The following is a 24,087-nucleotide window of genomic DNA, read 5'->3' as shown; positions in this document are numbered from 1 at the left end:
TGAATTCCGGGTAACATTATTTTTAAACTTTTCCAAGCTTGGCACTTAACTCTCTTAAGCATATTCATCTGCAAAGACCACCGAACTAGAAATCAATACCAAATTACAGGAAACCGCATTGAAACAACACCTTTCATACACCTTGCTAGATCTGTGGAGCCATTTGTAAGTAAACACTTTGGCACCACCAACCCACACACACCGAATGGAAAAGGGTGATCCAAAATTTGGATCGAGAGCAGCTCATAGCTCATGCTGACCCCGAACAAATTAACCATAAATTTGCATGCAGGGACACACAGGACTGTGGTGAGTGGATCATGCCAAGCCAGCCGGTGGGGATAATCTTAATTTGAAATCAAAAGTCACGATATGGGTATTTGCAGTATGTAGCCGAGGAGACTGGCGGCGAAATTGGATTAGAGGCACTCAGGTGATCTCTTGGCACAGCGAGATGGAAGATTCCGAGATGCATGGGAGAATAGCTGCAAGCTGCAAGCACGCGCGTGAAGAGACAACCAGCGACATCCAACAAGCAACAAGCAACAACCGAGAAACCACAAGCAGCGACAACGACGACAACAATCGAAAAATGAACGAGCAGCCGAGGTGAATAAATCAAACTGATTTATTGGCATCGACGACTGAGAAGCCCCCAAAGTCACTCGAGGAGACCAACGACAAGCCCGGAACAATGGCCGTATGGAAAAAGGGGTGCCAATGCGGTGGGAAGTCCACGCGTGACAAATCAACGGAGAGGTGTCCAGGGAGCGGAGTCACCAAGTCACCAGGAGACATGACATCCCAGCAACAGCTGCAGGATGCACTTGGCCAATTGGCTGGCGGAAATAAACCCGATGACTGATTAAATGACGACCACGGCTGGCAGTTTGATGGTGACACATCAGCAACCACTAAATGGCGGGGCTAAACTGGGTGACTGACGTGGGTTGGACATCTGACAAATGCCACTGATAAGTGATTTGCATAAGTAAGAGGCACTGGAGAGGCACTGAAGTGGCATTACACAATGCAAACAAGGAACAAATGATGCATTTAGCAGCTTATAAAATATGGTTTGTAATATGTTTATATCTGTAGTGATGCGAAAAGCGGGAAATATTTAGCCATAGTCTTGGGAATTATAATATGTTCAAAAAAGAATCGCGAATAAATTATGTGCCGAATATGTGTGTTAACAGAGTTAAGAAATATTTCCTTATTCCTGGGAAATGAATTTCGAGGTGTCAAATGAATATATGTTCATATGTATTTTTTGGTAATTATCATTATGATTTCTTCTATGGTTTTCTCAGGACTGTTAGAAGGTCGTTTTATATTAAGATATGTTCATATATATTTATTAACATTTAGAGATATCCAATCTATTTCTTTATATTGAGAATGAGAATGAGAAATTGATGATTAAACAGAAAATGGTATCTTCAAATGTCCCTTGTAATATTGTTTGATCTTAATGATCTAATTTGGATTACTTGAGGAACTGCTGTTAGGGACGGGCTTAGGTTAGAGAATCCAAAAATGAAGGACACGAGGAACGAAGGAGAGTAATCGAGCAGATCTGACAAAATCGGTTAGAATTAGATTTGAACATTGTGTTAAATAATGTAATTCAAATTTAAAACTATATGAAACCCCTACATATTGTACAAGTTAAACCATTCTCCAAAGAGATTCTAACTTCGTTCTATTACAGCCCAAACTCAATCTTCTCTTAACCTTATTTTTGTGGCATTTATGGGAAAATCATGAGGTTCCCTGCTGCACTTGCTCAAAGACCAGGATCTATCTGCACTTAGCTTCCAAAAAGTCCAAAGCCACACAGTCATGGCCATTCCCACTGTAGTTGAGATGGGGGCGTGTCATTGGTGAATCCATGACTTGGTAGAGGAGCATTTCGTTTTTGGCATTTATGGGTGCCACTAAATCTTGCTCACTCACTCAAATGTGTTTCGGAGCGGAGCTGGCCGGTCTGGTTTTTCGGTCCTGGCCAAAGGATGCTGCCGAAATTAGCTTAAAAACCGACAACAGAAACTTGGGAACCCCCAATGGCATACGCATAAATTCCCTCCGCTGTGCCACAACCCCTGGCCAAAAAATCAAAATCGAGTGCAACGTTTTACCAACTCAATCACCGACGTGGAGCCGGTGAGTTGGGTGGGCAAACCCCTGGCTCTGGTAATTATTTTGTGACGCCAAATGGGAGGCTAACAGTGAGGACCTTCCTCCGCCAGCCACAGGACTAGGCCCAGTCCTTTGACCGGGCAATCGAGTTTTTGGTGCAGCTGATGCCGCCACAGTCGACTCGTAAATATGCACGCATGTCCAGGCCCATGTTCAAGGGGTGGTGGCTGGGCTGGGCGATTTTCGGGGGACACTCGAGTGGCCAGGATTCCAGGGGCAGGCCGTACCGGGTGCAGCTATTTATGCGCTTTATGCATCGTGCGTGCCCTGCCCATTCGGCTGCCGTTGTGAAATCTGTGCGCCAGATAAATTCCAAACCCAAAAGGTTCATGAAAATGCAATTTTATTTTCTAAAAACACAGACGCACATTCCATCGTAAACGCAGTTGCCCGCCCGAACACATGCCGCCCACCGGATGCCAGACATCAGAAGGCCTCTTCCTGCCTGGTCGGGAGTTCGATTCGGATTGGATTGGGTTGGGTTCGGTATTGGGCTTGGGTAGGGTTGTTAGGGCGTGTGGTTGTTGGGCTGGACTGACCAACGTCGCCGTTGTCCAATCGGCTATGAAATGATGCGTTTTAGGCCATGACGACTAATCGGAAAAGTCGGTTTGGTATTGGGACAGTGGATGGGATCGAGCATAGGAGGGGATCAGGACAAAAATTAAGAGTGAGATCCATACTAAACTGAGCTCAAAACCTGTAAACTTCCTAAGATTATCGCTTCTATGTTTATTATAAATATTTTAATTTAAATGAGTAAAATATTTGATAATATCCCACCATTAAGTGCATCTTTTTAAGAAGAGAAAAAGAAGTCGTTAATAATATCACTTATCCTTCCAACTTGACCCACTGTGGCCCATTTGCTGTGGACGACGCAAAGTCACCAATTGTGTGCAACGCACTCGAACCATTTTTATGCTGGCCAGCACGCAACACGATTGACGATTGGAACAATCCTGTGAGCCACAGCACACACATGGGGTAGGCCAGGACACTCGGCTGGTCGGTGTGGCATGGCTGCTGCGTTGCAGGACTCCTAAATATCGGCAATCAATGACAGTCACTTGTCCAGCAAAATTAGATTTACTCCACGGAGCATTTTACGGCGTTTTATGGTCCCGGCACCAGGAGGGTGCGACAGAGTCGGGTGGCAGTAGAAGAGAAAGACAGCAACAGAGAGAGATCTAGATCTGGGAGCTGGACGGGGGAGAGGCAGGCAATCCCCAAATGGAGCAGCTGGAACAACTGCACAGCGCTTTGACCATAATTTCATCCTCGTCCTCAGCATAGTTGCAATATTTGCGAATTGAATTCGATTGGCTTGCTCGATGGTCGGATACGGATATCCAGAGCCAGGGAGAGGGATAATGGTGGGCCAGGATCTCCTTTGCAACGGGGAATTGCCGGGTGCATTGAAATTGAATTTGAATTGAAGCCAAGCCAGCCAGCGAAAAACAAAACACACTTCGTCTCCAGGAAAACTCCTTTGTAACGTTATGATTTCATTCGTTCGCTTACTTTTGTTCTTATGGCCACGAAAACTGCAGAAGTAGTTCCTACCTCTTATTAAGAAATACCATCCCGCGGGCCATCCTTTGAGGATGCTGAAATGTTGATCAAAGGAGTTCGTATTAGGTTTTAGCATTGCTTTGGCTCTGTGAAATAAAACATGTTGGATGAAGCCTGAAATGTCTCTTATTATTATTCCTTGATTTAAATTGGGTTTAACTTAGCTGTGTTGGTAGCAACCTTCTTGTATTTAATTAAATTTCTTTTTATACGAGGTGTGTTCAAAAAGTAAGGTGACTTTTCAAATTTCTCGGGCAACATATTTTCGATTATCGTTTTTTTTGTTTTGTTATATTGGTACACTCTTCCCTAACATCTGTACCAAGTTTCAATGGAACATCCTCTTTTGTTTGGTTGTGAGAGGCGTAAAGTTACAAGTTGTTTTGCGAGCTCGGCGATTTTTTGCTTTTTTCGGTCTTGGCTCGTTTGGGCTCTTCCATTGGGACGATTGGGCTTTGGTTTCGATATCATAACCATATACCCATGATTCGTCACCAGTTATGACCCTTTGAGTAAATCTGGGTCGTCGTTGACGTCATTCAACAGCTCTTGAGCGATGCTCATGCGACGGTTCTTTTGCTCAAAATTCAGCAATTTCGGAACAAACTTCGCTGACACACGACTCATACCCAAAACGTTTGAAAAAATTTCATGGCACGAGCCAAGCGATATACCGACATCTTCAGCAACTTCTCTGATAGTGATTCGACGATTTTCCAAAACAATTTTCGTCACTGCTTGAACGTTTTCATCAGTTGTTGACGTGCTTGGGCGTCCAGAGCGAGGCTGGTCATTGGCATCTTCCCGGCCATCTTGGAAGAGTTTGTACCACTTGTACACATTTTTTTTACTCAGAACAGTTTCACCGTATGCCACTGTCAACATTTCAAGTGTTTCAGAGCACTTAATTTTATTTTTTACACAAAATTTGATGAAAATCCTTTGATCCATATTTTTCGATAGCAAAAAATCGCCGAGCTCGCAAAACAACTTGTAACTTTACGCCTCTCACAACCAAACAAAAGAGGATGTTCCATTGAAACTTGGTACAGATGTTAGGGAAGAGTGTACCAATATAACAAAACAAAAAAAACGATAATCGAAAATATGTTGCCCGAGAAATTTGAAAAGTCACCTTACTTTTTGAACACACCTCGTATAATCATAGGAAGTTTCTGGATACTTTGGATGTATAATATACTGACCTTTTATTTAATTTAAAAGTGTCATTTCATTTTCACTTTCATCATACTGGAATTTTTAAATTAAAATCCTTCTTTTTGTTTGTTATTCTTCTCAATTGCCAATCACCTCCGTTTCCCCAAAAAAATTTAACAATTTGGCTTACATGTTTTGTTTTTCTTTTCGGGCAAACACTTTTTAATGGCCTGGGTCAGTAACAAGGGCTAACTGGAGTCCATCAGGCCCTCCTCAACCTCCTCCCCGAACAGCCTGGCTTCATCAACAGATTTTTGAAGCCCTGTGCCTGGGCTTCAGTGTTTCACAGAGCCCCATTTAAAATCACTTTGCGGCTTCGCCCTCGCCTCGTGTTGTGCATAAATAAGCGTTATATGGTGGGGTGGAGGGTGGAGGGTTAGCCGCGGTGCCACCTTTGGCCCCCCTGTAGGACGCACTTGCATGCCGTCATTTGCTTATCCTTTTGGACCAACTGTCGGCGTTGATTGATGGCAACTTTTGGCGCTTGCCAAAGACTAAGTGGCCCGATGTTTTCCTGCCCCGAATAACTTTATTGCCCTGGCTGCTGGCTGCTGGCTGGTGCTAAGTTATGACGTGTTAATAATGGCGCATAAACACACCAACTTGTGGGCGTCACCTGACCAAATTTAAATGACGGATGCGATGGCCGAAAGTGAAATCATTAAGCTGGGCCAGAGGCTATGATTCCCTGATTGATGGCAAATGGCGGAGTTCGCGTTGATTGAGTGATAAAATGAAGAAATTAACTTTTTATTATTCAACCTTGATTATATTAATTTATTTAATAATATTTCGAATTTTGGAAACATTAGCTTACCCCTTGAAAGTTCTATCAATGTGAAAATCCAATTACCATAACAATTTTCCCATTGCAAATTCTTGAACTTGCGGCAAAGTGAATTCCTTAGCTGAAGCTCACATGGAAGAAATTCCAACTAGCCGGGAAACGCCCACTAGTTCTTCCCCTCCTCATTCGACTCTGCAGTGAAGATCAGCGATGCATTTCCCAGTGATCGGCGATCACTAGTGAAGCTCTCGTGCCGTTGGGGCTATCAAAATATTTTAATCGCGGATTTTTGTGGTCGCCGGTTCATTGAGGCTGCCAAGAAGTTGTGAAGATTTATGAACATAATAATTACAAATTTGCTAATTGATTTATTGTCGAGTGTATAAACACCTTTCGCTTAATTTATGCCGCTGCCGCTGCCGTTGCTGTTGCCGTCTGTGCTTGAGTTTCTTTTGTATTTTCTTTAAATACCAGTTTGGAGTCAAAGAATTTATGCACTGGCGGAGCAACCTGTGAGCCGAAGCAATCAGGCCGACCATCGACCATCGAACATTGGGCGCGCTTTTTGGGATGGGATGATGTACGACGAATGTCCTGCCACAGTCGCACACACACACCCATACTGATGCCCAAACCGTTCATTATAAAGGAGTCAGGTCGTCAGGTGAGCTGAGCGAGAGAGACCGACAACCGCAGGCAATCACTGGCAACAGGCAACGCAAATTAATTATTAATCAACGGAGTACGCTCAGGGGAAGGAGCACCTGAAGGAGGTGGAGACTTCCCGCTCGATCTCCGATCCTCGAGCCGGGAGAGTGATTTATGCTCGCGAGCCCCCGCTCCCAGACCAAACCAATCTCAGGCCCTGGCCAAAACCAAAACCAAATCCAAAACTCAAGCCCATGCCCAAAACCCAAGCCCAACTGACAATGTTCCTGCCAAGATGGACGATGCCGATGATGACGACGACGATGGAGATGAAGACTAAGACCAAGACCAAGACCAAGACGAAGACTAAGACGAAGGCCAATGCAATCAAGCCTGGCCAACACTCACCAGAGGATCGCATATAAGTTAATACACTCAAGGAAAAATGTTCGTACTGATATTATGTGATTATGGTAAGTGGAAAACATATCTAAATTTATTACGATCAATAAACAGAATAAATAAATTATAGAAAATAAAAGTTTCAGTTTTATAACCACCGAATATACTAATATTTTTCCCTATGTGTCAAGCCTGCTGCAGGGCTTCCAGCGAGATAAGTCCACCGCTCTTTGGAGCCTTTTGGTTCCACCCATATCAGTCAGCCCCCAAGTACGTCAGTCAGTCAGCGAATGCGAGCGAATGAATGTTGTCTGTTTGTCCGGGAGTCAATCCGCTTGTCCCTTGGTCCCCCAGCCTGTCCAATGCACATGCAATGGCCTCGGCATCGCCTCCTGGGATTCTCGGTTCTCGGCGGGACGGAATCGGCATGCGATACCCGAGAGATGGGATGGGGTGGACTCCGAGCTGCAGCGCAGACACCGGGCGAATCAGAAATGCCAGAATTGAAATCGCATTTTAAATCATCTCTCGGCAGAGCTGCTCCTTCTCCGGCCTCCTCGTCCACATGATTCACAGTCACAATCGCCTCAAATCTCGAATAACAAATCGCATAATTACGGGGCAGCGGCTGTCCATTGCCTGCCCTCTCCCTCTCGCTCTTGCCCGCCGCCATCATTCCATCCCGCTCTAGTCTCCTTTTTCTGCCTGGCAGCCAAAAGAAGACGAAGGAGCAGCAGACTCGAGATGGCGATGCAGTGGAGATATGAAATATTTTAGCTAAATGGCAGCCAAAGAAATAAAAATGTGGGATTGAAGCGTATAAATCAGCAGCCACTCGCTCCCTCTCCCTCTCTAGCCCTCTTCCTTTCTCTTTCGCCCCACTGGAAGCTTCATTAATATGTGGCCGTGGATGTGCTGTATGTTGTGTGTGTGTGTTTGTGAAGCATAAAATCAACCTGAGGCGATAAATTGAAACGATTTTTGCACTGAACACGCAATTAGTTCTCCTCTAGTGCCCGTCTTCCCCCTCCTCCTGCTTCGCCATCTACCGCAGCCCTGGGTGCTCCTCGGGAGATTGAAAGAAGAATCTGAAATAAAAATGATTCCAATGACATCTGAGAAATTGTTTTGATTTGCCCGTGCAAAATGAGTGGTTCTGATCCCCTTTCCGATCCACCAATCTGATGGCTAATGATAATGGCACAGGAAATGTGTGGAACCTTATCTCAAGATTATGCCTCCGGGATCATTCCAAAGATATTTCTGTTCTGTGGATTGAACTTATGTCAGATTCATTTACCGATAATTATAGACAGTTGTTAACCTGTTTGGTTGACGCTCTAGCAGGTCGATTAGTCTGCAAGTAGCTATAATTAAATTTGAACAGAGAAACACTTGTTGATGAATGAAAACTGTATTTTACTTTAGAAAACACAGATTTTTGTATACATATTAACTTTTTAGTTCTTTTAACTCTTGCAGATTTTCGAAAATCATGAAAATACTTTCATCAAAAAGCCAAAGTGAAGGAATGTTGAGGTACTTAGATGCGTGCATACATATACATATGTATTTACATTCATATGTATGTATGATTGATAATGAGCTTGCTTACATGTGTACTTTAGTGTGCCCATGAACTTGATTTGACTAATAGCATTCTTCACCAGATAATGGTCATACTCCTCGTTGTTTTTGGTAGTCCCTTAAGTCAAATCACACACGTCAAAAGGAATACAAATTTTAAGGTATTTTGCATTATAACCTAAACTATAATAAGGTCAAAACGAAAAAAAAAACTTCATAATCATTAATTCAGACTTTGATTTCTCTATAAGTTTAAAATGCATTAATCTTTACAAGTACTCAATACGTATTTGCATGAACTATGCAAATACATTTTATTTAAAATTTTAAAAACTATTTTAACTTTGTGAATTAATAACATGTTTTTACGTTTCAGATATTCTCTCATCTAAACTCATTCGAATAGAATACGAACACAAAAGCACTCCAATATTCGAACATCACTCTCTCATTCGCACAACAACTTCGAATTTCGAACTGGCGTGAGAGCAGCATCGCGTCGTGTTGCCGTACGGTTGCTCGTGAAAAGTGCGCTGTGAACTAATAAGTATTATTTAATGTTAACGTGTTTTAATTCAAATACAATAAAACAACAAATCGTACTGAGAACAAATCAGCAACTTAAGCTATACCAAGAGAAGAATCATCAGTGAAAGCCATCGTTGCAGTTTGCAAGTTGCTTCTACAGGTGAGCATTATATACATATGTATAAACATATGTATGTATTTCTCATCATTGCCAAATAATCTTTGGGTTTTGTTTTGCGTTATAAGTAAAATAGTATCGCAGTCATATTTCGGAACGTTTTGAATACATTAAATGTTTGCATTTATTTGTTTAATTGAAGATTGTTTCATAGCTTGCCTGCATGCCGATGTACATCAGCTGTTTTGGTTTTTGCCAAGACCAAGGGCGTAGCCATGAAAAGGGGTCTTCGAAAATTAACTATGTTATCCTCTTGGTAAACATATTTAGATATTGAATATTCTTTAAGCTATAAATACATTATGTGATATTTTCACGAAGGAATTATTTGGTTTTTAAATATATGTTCTGCTCACCATTTTTATTTGGCGAACCCCCAAACAAACGCCACTGCCCAAAGCGTGTTTCGAAATTCGAATGAGAGAGAGCATATACCGGTTTGCGCTCTCCAATGCTTGAGTTATTTCGAAACTTCGTTGAGTAATTCGAAATTACTGAGTCAATAAAATTGCGGCCGTTAAAGATTTAAAATTCTCATATATTGTTTTATATATCATTAAAGGGTGTGTTGAAATGTTAAACGGAAATATATTTTTTAATTCTTCATCAGCACAATTCCTTACAGCAACGTAGCGGTTATTTATTAAAGATTTTAAATAAAAAATTAAAAATTTACAAAGAACATTTAAGTTTAAATAGTGCGTTCTATAAACACCATATAAGGCATATCAAAAATTATTGAAGTCGTTTTTTTAGTATTTGCATTTATCTTAAGCTCCAACAGCTAATATTTATTATATTTATTAGCTGATATTATTTATATTTAGAAAATTATAAAAACTTTAAGATTTTAATTTGTTTTATTGTTATTTTTTATTTTATATGTTAATGCATAATCTTAATCCTTTTAAACTTTTATAAAGATACACATTATAGTTTAAGGCTTTAAAAAATGTCCAACGTATGTTTACATTTCGCTAAAATTATTTGACAAAATAATTTCAGAGTTGTTGCTGTTGTTCAATTCAACTATATTTTAAGTTTTATCATTTAATTTTAGTTATTTGTATTTATTAATAGCCAACATTTTTATGAAAGACAATTCAAATCTAATGTTTGCAAAGTACTACTCATGTAGACAGTGGAGGGGCATACTCAAACTTTTCAAATACATATATTCTGGGTTAGCTGTAAAAGGCGGGTTGATATACCTATATATATGTGTCCCAATCAGCTGCTTTTCAAACCGTATGTAGATGCCGATGCCTGATAAACTTCCTTATTCCCTAATGAATATTTCTACTTCTGGTTACAAAATCTTTTTATAATGCGATTATCCTGCGTGTAATAGTAATTCTCATTTGATAAAATGTCGTAATTTTTAAATACCTTCCTAGTTTTACTTAATCACTTCAAAAACATAACAAAAAATGATTTAATCATTTCGACAATATTACCGTCAGTCCGAAAGATGTGGCCAGCATGTTATTTAGGAACTGTTTAGACTTAACTCCTACAATTTTATATATCCATTGTTATTTATGGGAGGAGTGGCAATTCTTTGAACCCTCACCGCAAGACAGATTTGAGAAGCAAAGGAAAAGAAAAGAGACAGCAAGCAAATATAACTCGTCTCGCTCGCTCCACGCGCTCCATCCGAATGTCAATCAATCACCTGTCAGATTGGCCACGCTCACTGGCCATCGGTTTTTACACAGCCATCGGGCGAATACCCACTCACATGGGAAAGATTCTTGAGAGCATCCGAAAGATACACACCACACACACAGGAACAACCATGGCTGTGGTTCGTTTGTTAGAAATGGTGGACTTTGATTCGATTGGATTGGATGAGGTGGCGTGACTTGGTTTGCTTTTTATGAAGGTTTTTAATCGTAGGAGAAGGCCAATGACCGATGGTGACTGCGTCCCTCTATAATCTTAGAACGAACTTAACTACGAGTTAGTATCTTAATATAACAAACACTTGTTTTAAACTTAAGATCGACATATTCTCAGATTAGTTTAGATTGAAGCACTTAAATTGAATTAATAAGGCAATTTTAAATATTTATCCAAGCTTTCTCCGGTTTTTATAACATTTAGAGATAACATCTCGTATCCACATCCACTGCCCATCAGAGCTCTTTTCCACGTGTCTCCCCCCGCCAAGGAACTTTTCTGTTTCAGCGCTTTTGTCTAGCTTTTCCTTTAGGCTCTTTTCTGTTTTCAAAATTTATCGAATTGCCAGGACAATGGCAATAGGAAAAGCGAGAAACGAGAAACGGGCAATGAAACAGAAGTGAAACACAAATAAATAAGGATAATAGCTAGGCTGCAAAAAGAAGAGGCCGTCAAATGCCTACGAAAAGGGGTGGTAAGGATGGTGGTGTTTCTTTTTGGGTGGGTGGATGGTTGGATGGATGGATGGGTAAGGGGGCGCCGCGCGAAAGGCAATTAAAAAATATTTAAACTGCCAACTGTAAGGGTCTTGGACCCGTTTCTGACTGACTGACTGGACTGACGCCTTAGAGGCAAAGTTGCTGCCTCTGGAAAGGAAAAGCTGGGGCTAAGGGAAATTTATGCATACTTTCCTCGCCTTAACTTGGCCGGGTCCCTGCTTCAGCTTTTGTTTTTTCCTTCAAAGTAATCGCTTTTCTTTTCTTTTTTTTTTTGCTGTTGTTTCCTTACAGACCAACCCACCCACCCACATTTCGTTTCCGACCCGTAACAAAATCAGTTTGAGTTGTGCGATTGTGTACGTGAGCATAACGGTTAAAATGGCCAAGAACTGGGGCCGCAGTCACAGTCCACCCCCAATGGCCACCCCCTGTCAGAATTGATTGATTGAATTGCCACTTTATGAAATTTGTGAGTCTTCGGAGATGTGCGGGGAAATTCGTGTTCTCGTCTTCGTCTTTCCTCTGGGGGTGGCTCTGCCCGGCTAGCGGGTCGGTGGGTGGTTTGTGCGGCTCTGCGAGGGTTGCTCCTGCTGATTTGTGTTTGTGTGCGCTTTGGCTAACAATTTGCAGCATAAAATACATAAAATTATGTGCAGCGCTGAGGCGGCCATTAAGCTTGATAGATTTATGACAGACAGCAGCCAAAGCGGTATCCAAAAACAAAGCGAAAGTATTAAGATAAAGCTGATTAAAATTGCAAAATGGTCCAAATGAGATTTGGCAGCGATGGGGAGGGAGGCAGCTCTGGAAAGTGTCAGCGATTTGACTTGAAGTGCCATACTTTGGATAGTCTTAGGGATTGTTAGAAGAACATTTTGTAGTTCAGTTTGTTGAAGATGTTTAAAGTTTACAATGTACTAAAAGTATTACATATATCTAAATATAAATTTAAGTACCTTTTAGGTGTTAGTCTTTCCTTTATCTCTTTTAATTTTGGAAGCCATGCCGAAAATAATTTCAATATAAAATCAATAAACCTTTATCCCTTTTTGGCCACCTACAGACCCTGTAGGCACCCTCCACTGCCCCTAGAAATCTGGTAATGAAAAAGGATCCAATTTGAATGCAAAACAGAGCAGAATAGAAGGCTTATTAGAATAGATTGCAGAAATTAAGAGCCGGACAAAGTAAATGAACCCATCCAGGGATAAAGGAATTGAATCGGAGTATCTGCCACCTACTACCACCCACTGCCCTGCTTGAGCTGCCAATTACAAAATGATTGAATGGTAATTTCAGCGAGAAAAGTTGGCTTCTGGCCTTTGTTTTTCTAGGTATAGGGTACAGAAGGCGGCTGCCTGCTCGGCTGCGTTTGTGGGTGAGTGGCATAAATTCCCATTATTTATGGGGGGCTGTAACTGTTTGTGATATTTTATTTCGCGCAAGGATAGCGAAGGATAATTTGCGCACCCAAAACAAACAGAGCCAGGCGAAAAAAAGAATGAAAATAAATAAAACCGAAACTTAACAAAGAAAAAGCGTCCTGAATGTTTGGAATTAATTGCCCAAGCTCCTCCGATCACAAACAGAAGAAGAAGCTAAGGGAAAGGGAGGAAAAAAATGTTTTAATTAATAAAATTGAATGTGTGCGAAAATTGAAAGGATTTTTCCGGCCCCTTCTTGGTGATGCTGTTGTTGTTGTTGTTGTTGCTGCTGCTGCCGCATTCATCTTCGACGCTCATTCGCAGGCTTCCCTCATTGGTCTCGTTTTGTATGCAAATGATTTATGCCAGAAAGTGTCCTGGCCGAAGAGTCGGGCCAAAAACTGGATTAGAGAGTGCCAGCGCCGGCTCATTTCGCTTCCACCCACCCGCCTAAACTTTTCCATCCATTGCAAATGAGCGGACATCGCCGGAAAACTTTTCCCCCCGCCCCCAGCTCTCGAGGTCGCCTACAATTTCTCAATTGCCAGAGGGGCATCTGTGTGAGTGAATGAGTGAGTGGGCGACGTGGGCTTTTTTAAATATTTACTTAACATCCTATTATCCCCACGCGGACGTGGACATAGACGAGGACGGGACGTGGACGCGGACGGGGACAAGCAGCGAACCACGGACCCCGGCTTGTATCAACATTTAAAACGATAAACTTGCCACACACACACACACAGAGACACCCGACCGAGAAAAATGCAAAAAGGACGAAGGACACGTCTTGTCTGTCACACCAAAATGTCACCGCGGGGTGAATTACTGGCAAACCGAGAGAGAAAAATGCTGAACAACAAAAATGCTTGTTTTCTAGGAAAAACAAAGTTGAGCGGGGAAATACCCTTTATGAGAATCGCAGAGAAATATATATAATAAAAATGTTAAAATATTCTTAATTTTTTTATAAATCAGTTTTCATATAAAATTCGTTATATTTACATACGTTTTAATTTCTTAAGAAAAAACTTAGTCATTTTTATATAAATGTCATGAAAAAAATGAATTATTCTTTTGTAAACTAAAAACATATATTGATCTAACTTTTCATTTAATAAATATTCTTTTATAGTTATACATATCTTTAAGAAATTAACACTTTTTACAGTTACTTGGACTATACAGACAGCTGTGTTCATTCAAATAGCAACGCTTATTATAAAAGAAAACAACATTTAGGCACACATTTTGAAAATAGTTTAATTTTTAACTTCTTCAATTTTATGTGATCAATTTTATTCTGATCTAGAGCAGAAATGCGTACATTGGTAAATATTGAAGTGGTCATAAATTAAGGCATTTTCGGTTTTAAAATATATAATTTAAATAAAAATATAAACTTAACTTTTAGTGTATTAAATGTTTTGGTCACTGAAAAAAAACGTTCACAGAAAGATTCCCCTAAAACAAAGGCGCTGCTCTATGTCTATGTGCGAGCAGGACGACATCAGAGCAGGACACGCGCTTCGCACACAAATACACACACAAGCAATGCGACACAAAACAAACGACAATGAGATAGACAGAGCATAGCAGACCAGACAGAGACACAGATAGGCGGGTGAAAAGGACAGAGTGAGGCATGGGAATGGGGGGTGGCAAGCGTGTGAGTGATTTATGGCGCTGCGAGTGACGAGGACGAACCAGAATTCTTCAGGATAATGCCGACATAACGAGATTGTTTTATGTACACATTTTCTCCTTGTTTGCGCCGTCGTTTCGTTGTCGTTGTTGGTTCTCGGGTCTGGATTTTTAGAATGGGGAGTGGAGGGTATGTAGGTGGAGTCGGATCCCGTTATGTGTACACATAATGACACTTTTCGCTGACTATTCCCATTCTGTTGTTGCTGGTGTTGCGCACTGCAAATAGGGGCGAGATATATGTATAAAGTCCATGTCTGTGTGTGTGTGTCAGTTTGTTCCTTATCAGTTTATATAACCTGACGGCGGCTGTGGGCGTACTTATGCCCCAAGGACCTTCAATCAAACCCGTAATCCTCATTCAGTGCGTTAATGAGCTTCTCATTAATTTGTCACCCACAAGGGCTCACCTGATATTTTGTTTATGTCCCCAAACCGACAGTCGAATCGAGGTCCTCGAAACTCTATTCAGCTTAAGTTGGATGCGGCTTGGATATAGATTTACCCAAATTAAGGCTTTGATTCGTGAATATCCTCGGCATGGATAGATGGGTTTACTGAATTAAGAATGTATGTCAGTTATAGATAATCCTTTATTCTATTATATTATGTTCTTAACAGAATCGTAAGTTAAGTCTTATATCTCGAGGAAGTTTCTGTTTCAACTTTACACATTCCGTTACTTTTCCAAATAAACTCTATACTTAACACCATTCTCCCTGCCAACCCAAAATAATTAATAAAAGAGAAATTAATAAAAACCAAAAACACAACCGAAATAAACAAATTCCATTTGTTAAGTGCACAATTTACGACTTTGTTTAGTTTTCTGGCCATTATTAGGATGGTAACAAGACGGAGATGCATGATTCATTTCATTCAGGGTTTTCTGCGTTCGTGTCCTTTCGGTCCTGTGTGATATATTCTTCATAATTTCTAATTTCCGGCTAAAAATAATTCTAAACATTAAGTAGAAATTATTTGAAAAACTTTTTGCTCCGACTGGGTGTTGTTGTAAATTTACAACTAATCTCAGAAGCCGAGCCAATGGAGTACCGAAGCGGGCAAGGAATACCCCTGTCGACCACCCCGCCCCTCTTTCTCAACCCCCTTCGACCGCCGACTTGCGTCGATACAAACAAATTCTCATTAATGGCGAAGAGAAGGCTAGAGCTGAGAGCTGAGCTAACCCAGAAATGGTACACTGTAAAAGAATTTCGGTGTTACCAAATACCTAGTTAGCTATATTTCATAGAAGGTTCATTAGAAGCAACATTATATAAGAAAATGCTTCTGTTTGATGCCAAAGATAACGGAAATTTTATTACCAAAAACACACTTTTTTGTTGACCCCCGGTATGAATTTCTCTCAGTGTGCCCAAAGCGAAATTTTCAGCATGTAAATGAGTCGGGCTTGGGTTATCAAGTGGGTGTGGGGGAGAAGGGGAGAGGTGGAAGTGGGAGGTGCTTGTTAGCCGGGGGGTTGGTGGCGAACAAAATATGATTTTGACAGAAAACAACAAAACAAAATCCATAATTCAGGATAAAACATAATTCCACACAGCAACAGGAGCGATAGAGAGGGAGAGAGAAGGCCACATCCCACACAGATGCACAATAAAAAGGAAAAGTCTGGATGGAAAGCGGCGAAAAAACAACAACATTATGAATTACGGTAGAATGGCGGGAAAAGGCAAATGAGCAACAGCAATGGGTGGGGAAGGGGTGGTGTAAAGGGGCTGGTTCGGGGTGAGTAAGGAGCAGTTACAGTTATTTATTAAATCCCTTTACGCATTTTCATAATAATTTCACAAAATATTTTAAATGCGACGGCGACGCTGGTCGGGTGGTTTTTCTTTTTTAGGGCTTTCCTCTCCGGGAAAAGATGTCTGCCTGCCATCGGGTGATTCATGTCAGTGCCTGGCTGTTTGTATCATTAAACTTTTATGCCAGAAAGCAGAACACTTGGAGAATATAGGAGCAGCGGCGGCAAACAGCACTCATCATAAACAGGACAAACGAGCGTGAATTTAATCCCTTTTGGCACACAGAAATCATATTTTTCCCGCGCTCAGCGAAAAAAATAAAGCAAAGAAAACAAAGGGAAATGGAAAAGGAGTTGGGGAAAGCAATGCAAATTCTTTGGGCTTCGGCTGTGGTGACTAAAACACTTTCTTAACAAAAGTGTAACTTATTCTAATGCTACTTTATTACGACCTTTGTTGATAGATTATTGGGAGTGCTATCATAACACAGAGAATTCAGCAACCTTTGGCCGAGATGTTTTTTAATTTCAATTGAAAGTGTTCCATATTTTCCAAAAATTCTTTATAGAGCTTTGATACTATACCATCGCCTAGTTCTAGAAATTGTTAAACCCAATGAAACCCATTGTAGGGCATTTCGAGACGAAATACGCAGGAGGCGGAGTGAAAATGAAAATGACAGCACGAAAAATAATTCTAATCTCCTCATGAATATTCCTTTTGCATTTTCATTTTGCAAAGAGCGCCCGGGCAAAGCGTAAACCATCAACAAAAAGGACAACACCAGGAGCGGAGTTGCAGGATGGTTAGGGGGGTTTTGGGGCTGATGCGTAAGCTGAAGAAATACGACAACGTCACTGCGGGAAAGGGGGGTCGGGAAGTCGGAATCAGGGTGAAGCAGTTGGCTAAATGTACAATGGGAAAAAATATATATACTGCCCGGCAGCCGTTTGTTATTTTATTTTATTCGAGCTCTCTACCAACGGCTCCACTGCACTGAAAAGAAAAACATTCCTCAATTTAACTGAATCTTTATCCTGGAATCCTTCTAACAACGATTTAAAAAAGTACGTACTGCAGAAGGTGTTGTAATCCTTAAAGTGAAGTAAAAAGTTTCTCAGTGCCGCAGCTCTTTGCCCCTCCGTGGACAGTGTCCGTGTTCCCATCCATCCCCCTGCCTTCACTCCCGTGTCCGGCATTTCACTGATGGGCAGTCGTCGTTCAAGTGCCGCAGTTGCCAGCTTCGTCGTCATCCTCGCTTTGGGTCGGCCATGGACGCCATCGAAATTATAAACTTGGCTGCTAAAGAAGGTTAAGTGATAAATTAACGCTGCTGCCCCACGGTCTCTGCCAGACATCTTTTTGATTCTGGCTAGGATTGGAGTGGACTAGAACTCCGGACGCGGATGGGAATGCTTTATGCACGAGTGGACCTTTTAGTTTATTGTTATTTTCCAAAGGAGTTGGGCTAAAAAAGGAGCTCAGCTTGAATCGAATAATTACGAAAAGTGGCCCAGAAATTAAACAAGTTCTCGTAAGGGCTGTTCTTAATGACCGTTTCGGTAGGATATGAAGTGGATTTGATTAAAACCAGTTCATAGAAAAAGAAATGGAATACGTGAATGTCCTTGATGGACAGCAATGAATATGGGCTTTTTGGTAAAGACTTCGTTTTAGGTAACTAATAAATCACGTGGGCTTTTTTAATTCTGCTTTTTCCCCCTGTAAAACATTCTTATCAAACTTATCTCGTTGAAAAAAGGATGACGATATTTGCATATCCAAACTGAACCTTCGACTTACGATTGGGTAAATCCAATACTTACCGATTTTACACATGATTTTTAAAATTTTTAGTCGACAGAAATAAGCAAAATGTGCGAGTGCAGTATGCGCTGTTGTTTCTTTTCTAGCTTGATATTCTTCTCTTTGGTTTACTACTACAACGACGTGATGGTCGACTACCTGTTCTTCGAGGAGCACCACCTGGTGGAGAGATACTTCGTGGACACCAAGGGCTGTCGCATGCTGACCCTGGTACCCAATGATCGCGATGTGGTGTATCTGTGGCGCGGCCTTCGCCGGGACCTTTGTGCCAGCGAACTGAACCTGACCTCTTTCAGCAACTGTGACTACAACTACTTGAGGACAGAGGTGGACATGGAGTTCGTACGGTCAAGGTACAAAGTCGAGAACTTGGAGAGCTTCAAGTGCCAGTATCACGCAGTGGAGCGGGGCACAGATTTTGACAATAGGAATTTGTACAGCCGGGAGTTTCCCCTCCTTACGGATGGCAATAACACAATTGAACCCCATGCGGAATATCATAAGGGCCGAGTGCTTCCAGAACGGCACGAGCATCTATAACGGAGTTCACTTCTACGTCCATCCAGCCGACGAATGGCTGCGGAATACCAAGGGTCTCCCTCCTCCAAAGTTGGCCTCCGATGACGGCAGTTTGTCCGTGCTGATCGTGGGCCTCGACTCCATGTCCCAATTGCACTTCCGCCGGACCATGCCTCGCACAGCCAACTTCCTCTTATCCCTGCCTCACGTGGAACTTAAGGGCTTCACTAGCATAGGGAATGACACCTTCAACAATCTGATGCCGCTACTGAGTGGACTTAGTGGATCCGAGATGAAGGAATTTTCCTGTAACTTAAGCAGTCTGGATAGCTGCCCCTTTATATGGAAGCTATTCCAGCAGGCTGGCTACGAAACAGCTCTGGGCGAGGACAATATTGATAAGAGTCTCTTTACGAAGGGATTTAAAGATCCACCCACGGACTTCTATCTCCGACCTGCCCTGCTCGAAATGTGGCTGAAAACGCGAAAGGATCAACTATTCGGAACCCACTGCAACGAGAAGGATAACTATGCGATGGTGCTAAGGGAGTTCCTATTAAAGCTGCTTCCCCATCACAGCACCCACAGGTTCTTTACGTTCCTTTGGTGGACGCAGGGCATCGATCACCTGTTTAACTACGGCCGAAAGCTGGACAAGCCGTTTTTAAAGATGTTCAAGGCCTTAGCACAGAATGACCTGCTGAAGGAAACACTGCTGCTGGTGGTTTCCAATCACGGCTTGAATACGGGGCCAATCTCCGACACAACGCAGGGAAAAGTGGAGGAGAGTCTGCCTCTGGCCGTGCTCTGCTATCCAAGGTGGTTGGAGGAGCAATATCCCCAGGCCATCGCCAATTTAAAAATCAACAACCGACGACTGGTCACGACATTCGATCTGCATGCCACTCTCCTGGACTTACCCCACATGACGTCTCTGGAGAATGAGCAATTGCAGCAACGCAGTGCGGATCTGTGGGCCTTGAAGGGGAATATTCCACGAGGAATAAGTCTGTTCCTACCCATACCAGAGAAAAGGGACTGTTCTCTGGCGCAGATCCCTACCGAGTATTGCCTCTGCCAGCAACATAGAAAAGTCTCCAGTTTAGATGGACACGTTCTGCGGGGCGCCCGCCTTATCCTCCGGAACATCAACAAGATCATTCGCACACATACTCCACCTTGCAAGACACTATATCTGGATTGGGTGCTGACTGCCGACAAGTGGAGTCGCATGGCAGATGACATCCAGTCGGAGTTCAGGGTGAGATTGCTGACCACTCCTGGCAAGGGTCAGTTCGAAGGAGTCGTGAGGTTTACGGGCTTTAAGCTGGCCCTATACGGGCCCATTAAACGGGTCAATGGTTACGGAAATGACTCGTCCTGCATTCAGAACTACCTGATAGAAATGTATTGTTTTTGTCCTTGAAATAAATTTATACATATATGTAATGACTTGAATTTGTACATCAAAATCTGAAAATCGATTATGGCTTCCTCCTTAATCCCAGATCCTTTATAGGCCACGCCCGATGTGGCTTAATTATCCCCATAAACATTACTCGGTTCCTCGGGATGACATCATTAGCCCATCTGGATGAGCATGGGCGAGCTTGAGTCAAGCTGCCAATAGATTCCTGCCCATCCATTTGCACACACACACACACACCCGTACACCAGTACAAACGAATCCACATCATATGTTCCTCGGCGGCAGGACGAATGCCAGGCGTTGGGTTTAATCTGATGATTTATAGAAAATTTAGGTCGCCATATAGTCGCATTAATTACGCCTCATAATGAGTGATTTATGCGAGAGCTCGGCTCGGCGTCTAACTCAAGCCTGCATTATTCCTTCCCCCGGCCATCGCATCCTCGCTCACATCCACATCCACATCACATCCTGCCGCCATGATAAGAAATGTTTTGCCAACGCGAACGCCAACGCCTGCGGCCAGAAAGTCACATTAGCACAAATGCCCGTAATTATGCTTTTTATGATGCCACTCACCCCCTGCTCCCTCTCTTTTTGATGCCACATCCAGGCCAGGACCTTATCAGCCCAATGTGTGTGTGTTTGGGTCTTTGGCTGCTGACTCTCCATAAATGTGTAAAAATTTTACGTCTTTTTAATTCCACTTTTATGTGCAGGCAGCGTCAATCACACAAATATTTATAGTTCCTTTATATTGTATTTTCCTGACTGATTTATGGACCTCCTGGCCAACCTCTCCTGTCCCGTCCTGCCTTGTGGTCCTGGCTATGACGTGGCGTGATTTATGCCTGATTGACAACTGCGGGGCTCAAATGTTAAGATGAACAAACATTTGTTGATTGTTAAGAAGGTCTGCTCCTGGTGGGTGGTAACGTTTGGCGGCTTTCTTGAATTCTTTGCTTCTTAAGCTTACTTTTTAAAGTTCATTTGCTGTTAAGTTAATTCTAAGTTAGAGAACCCTCTAAACATGTACTATAGTTTTCTATAAGTTTTAATAGCTATTACCTTGTTTAAACTTTATAATATAGAAAGGGTGCTCAACGCCTACGCCCTGAGTGCTCATTTGTTTTCTTTTTTTTTAAGCGCTCGCGGTGCTATTCCACTAACAATTTTTTGTTTTTCTCTTTCCACCTCATTCCATCACCAACTACAGTATATTTTGTTCTTGTCGTTTCCTGGATCATCTTCGAGCACTTGCACTGGAATTCATTCTTCTCTAACTTCTGTGTGCACTTTACTCTTTATTTCGCAGTGGACCATTTGGCGTGAGAGTAAAATGAGTGATGGATTTGTAGGCGAAGAATACTGTTCTTCTCTCTCTCTCAGTGCACAGTGGCAAACCAATACAAAAGCTTCACTAGATATGAGCACGCTTTTTTGTATTTGTGTTAGTAAATGGTTTACAGTAAGACGAATTTGAGCATCCCTGCTTTATATACTAAAGGATACTCACTTTTTTGGTAAAGCACGTATTTTGAATTTATAATTTATAAACCGTTAAATCGAATGCTAACTATGTATTTTATTGCCATCGCAACAAAAAAAAGAAAGATGGGTTAAGGATAACGGAGTTTTAAGCCAATCGTATGCCTAAAACAGCACTAATCAAAACCAAACAATTAAAAATATTCCCTAAAACTGACTTGTAATATCCATTCTAATATCGCTAATTCATTTTAATAAGCTTGCATATAGCTGGCAGCTCGTAAAAGCGAAAACACTTCCCATCCCGCTCCTCGAAGAGTCGTTGGAGTCGTAAATTCAGTAAACGCGCTTAAGTGATTTTCACACTAAAAACCAGCGGGTCACTTGGACTCGAGTTGACTATTTCAAATGGTTCTTTCTCGCTGGCAGGCGAAACATAAAACTTAATTTTATGTACACATAACGCGTACCAAGTCGGCGGAACAGAGTTCAACAATTAAAGAACAATAAAAGTCACTTTGATGCCGTTCTCCTTTGTGGTTTGGCTCGGCTTGGTTGATTGTCCGCCGGCGGAGCGTTTAATGGCCATCATCATCGACAATTTTTTGACAACTGACAAGAGCGGGTCAGCCAGCGGCGGAGTCGACAAATCTGTCACGCCCGTTTGGCGGGACTCAGAGCACCTGGACCTGGACCTGGACAGGGTCTCTGGTTGTTTGGCCTTGTTTACTGTCAAATAATGGCAGCCTCGTAAAATCTTTAATTTTATGAGCGGAGCGCCTTAAAAACGCATCGTAAAATCTATGACCAGCGCGAGGACCTCAGCTGTCTGTTTATTTAATTATGCATTTTTGTTCTGTGATCAGAAAAGAAATCCCGGGTTATGGAGGAGTCGCTGTCATTTGTCTTGGCCCACAATTAAATGGAAACCCACTCGGCCGACGCCCACTTGATGCAAATGCATGATACTAATCAAAATTTATGGCACTCGGCAATTTAGGCGTCTTACAAGAGGAAACCCCCAAAAACAAGTGGAAGGTGAACTCTGAGCGGTCTCAACAAATTGGGAAATTTACGATCGGAAGGATGGGAGGAGGAGGGATCGACTCATCCGATCCCACGCGTCAAAAACAAAGCAAACGGAAGCGCCGCAGCCATTGGAGAGTCACCCGGAGTCACGAGAGTCGATGCATTAATGGGAGCCACTTAACAGGGATTTATCACCTCCGCCCACAGAGCGGTTGTGGTGCCATAAAGATCGCCCGAGTGCAAGGAGCCCAGCGGATGAAGTCCCTCTGATGGATGCACCGAGTTGGGAATGGGCTGGGGTCTAACTGCGCAAATTCTAATTGATGGATATATTGATAGGCTCTTCGGGTCTTTTATCGCTTTCGAATTGGATGCGGGTTCTGTGGGCGCGGATGCTTCTGGGCAAGATCATCACAATAACTCTGGGGTTAGCCAAGAGAAAATACGAAAATTTTAGTTTTTAACGCAATAACAATATACTCATACTATATTCCTTTTTATAAAAAAAGAATTGAGGTAAAAGTTTTTAATGTCTTTACAATACAAGTACTAGACTTTGTATGTATTTAAATATGGTATCTTTCAAATAGTGATCTAAGATTTCTGAAAGTAAATAGATAGATCTTCTCGAGATATGCGAGATCGCAATTTATAAAATTCTTATTTAACCAAAAGTTGTTAAGTTTTCAAGTCCAAAGATCGGATTCCAACTATTTTATAGGCTGTCTTAATCGTTAAAACTATTTAACGGATAAACATACAATCGATTATCGGTTACTTTCTTGGAAATAAATAGTAAGTTTAGACGTCGTCATAAGAGCTTAAAATGTTAGATAATCCATTCAACATTCTGTGAGTTGGATTACTTTCTCGTAAGTATGCCTAATAAAACAAATTCGAATTATTTTATTTAGATTTTACTTTACTTTACAAAAATTAACGTACAAAAAGCATAGTAGTTTCTATTTCCTGTCAAAGAAGGACTTCAAAAACATGGTTTCCCAGTATGGCCTTCCATTTAATCTTTAAAATAAGCTCATTTATAATAAGATCATGATGATTTTCATAGGCTTTTCCATAAAGTGACGTCAATAATTAAGTTGTGATTACGACTCAAAGAGTCAAAGTCACCGCCTGGCTAAATGTATTGCCAGTGAAAATAAATAAATGCATTTCCTGGCCGTCTCCTAAACATCTAGCGGATGAGCCAGTCGGAAAGATTAAGGAAGGGAATAACAACAAATTCCATATCATATTTACGGCCAATAATCGGCCGGGCAGAGCGAGACAGATAGAGAAGAGGCAAAAGCAATCAGAACACTAAATCTGATGTACGCCACTAATTGCGCATAGATTACCAGATGCATGAGC

The 24,087-nt window shown here is 41.8% G+C and overlaps 2 protein-coding genes across 2 annotated transcripts in view; both read left to right on the top strand.

The window, feature by feature from the left end:
- The first annotated feature begins 9,026 nt into the window (after positions 1-9,026).
- Positions 9,027-24,087, top strand: part of LOC108114770 (zinc finger protein 160) — a 34,932-nt gene continuing 19,871 nt past the window's right edge. The window contains exon 1 of the mRNA XM_017225881.2: positions 9,027-9,110. The gene's annotated coding sequence lies outside the window, so the exon portion shown is untranslated. The remainder of the gene's footprint in view (positions 9,111-24,087) is intronic.
- On the top strand, positions 18,300-20,219 carry LOC108114771. The gene is given in 2 exon segments (XM_017225882.2): positions 18,300-18,746; positions 18,748-20,219. Coding segments are annotated over 2 exon segments (1,896 nt in total). The 3' UTR covers positions 20,197-20,219.

The sequence above is a fragment of the Drosophila eugracilis genome, unplaced genomic scaffold (assembly GCF_018153835.1).
Source record: "Drosophila eugracilis isolate 14026-0451.02 unplaced genomic scaffold, ASM1815383v1 contig_513, whole genome shotgun sequence".
NCBI lineage: Eukaryota > Metazoa > Arthropoda > Insecta > Diptera > Drosophilidae > Drosophila > Drosophila eugracilis.
The sequence above is the reverse complement of the archived record's forward strand: the minus strand, read 5'-3'. Positions and strand labels throughout refer to the sequence as shown.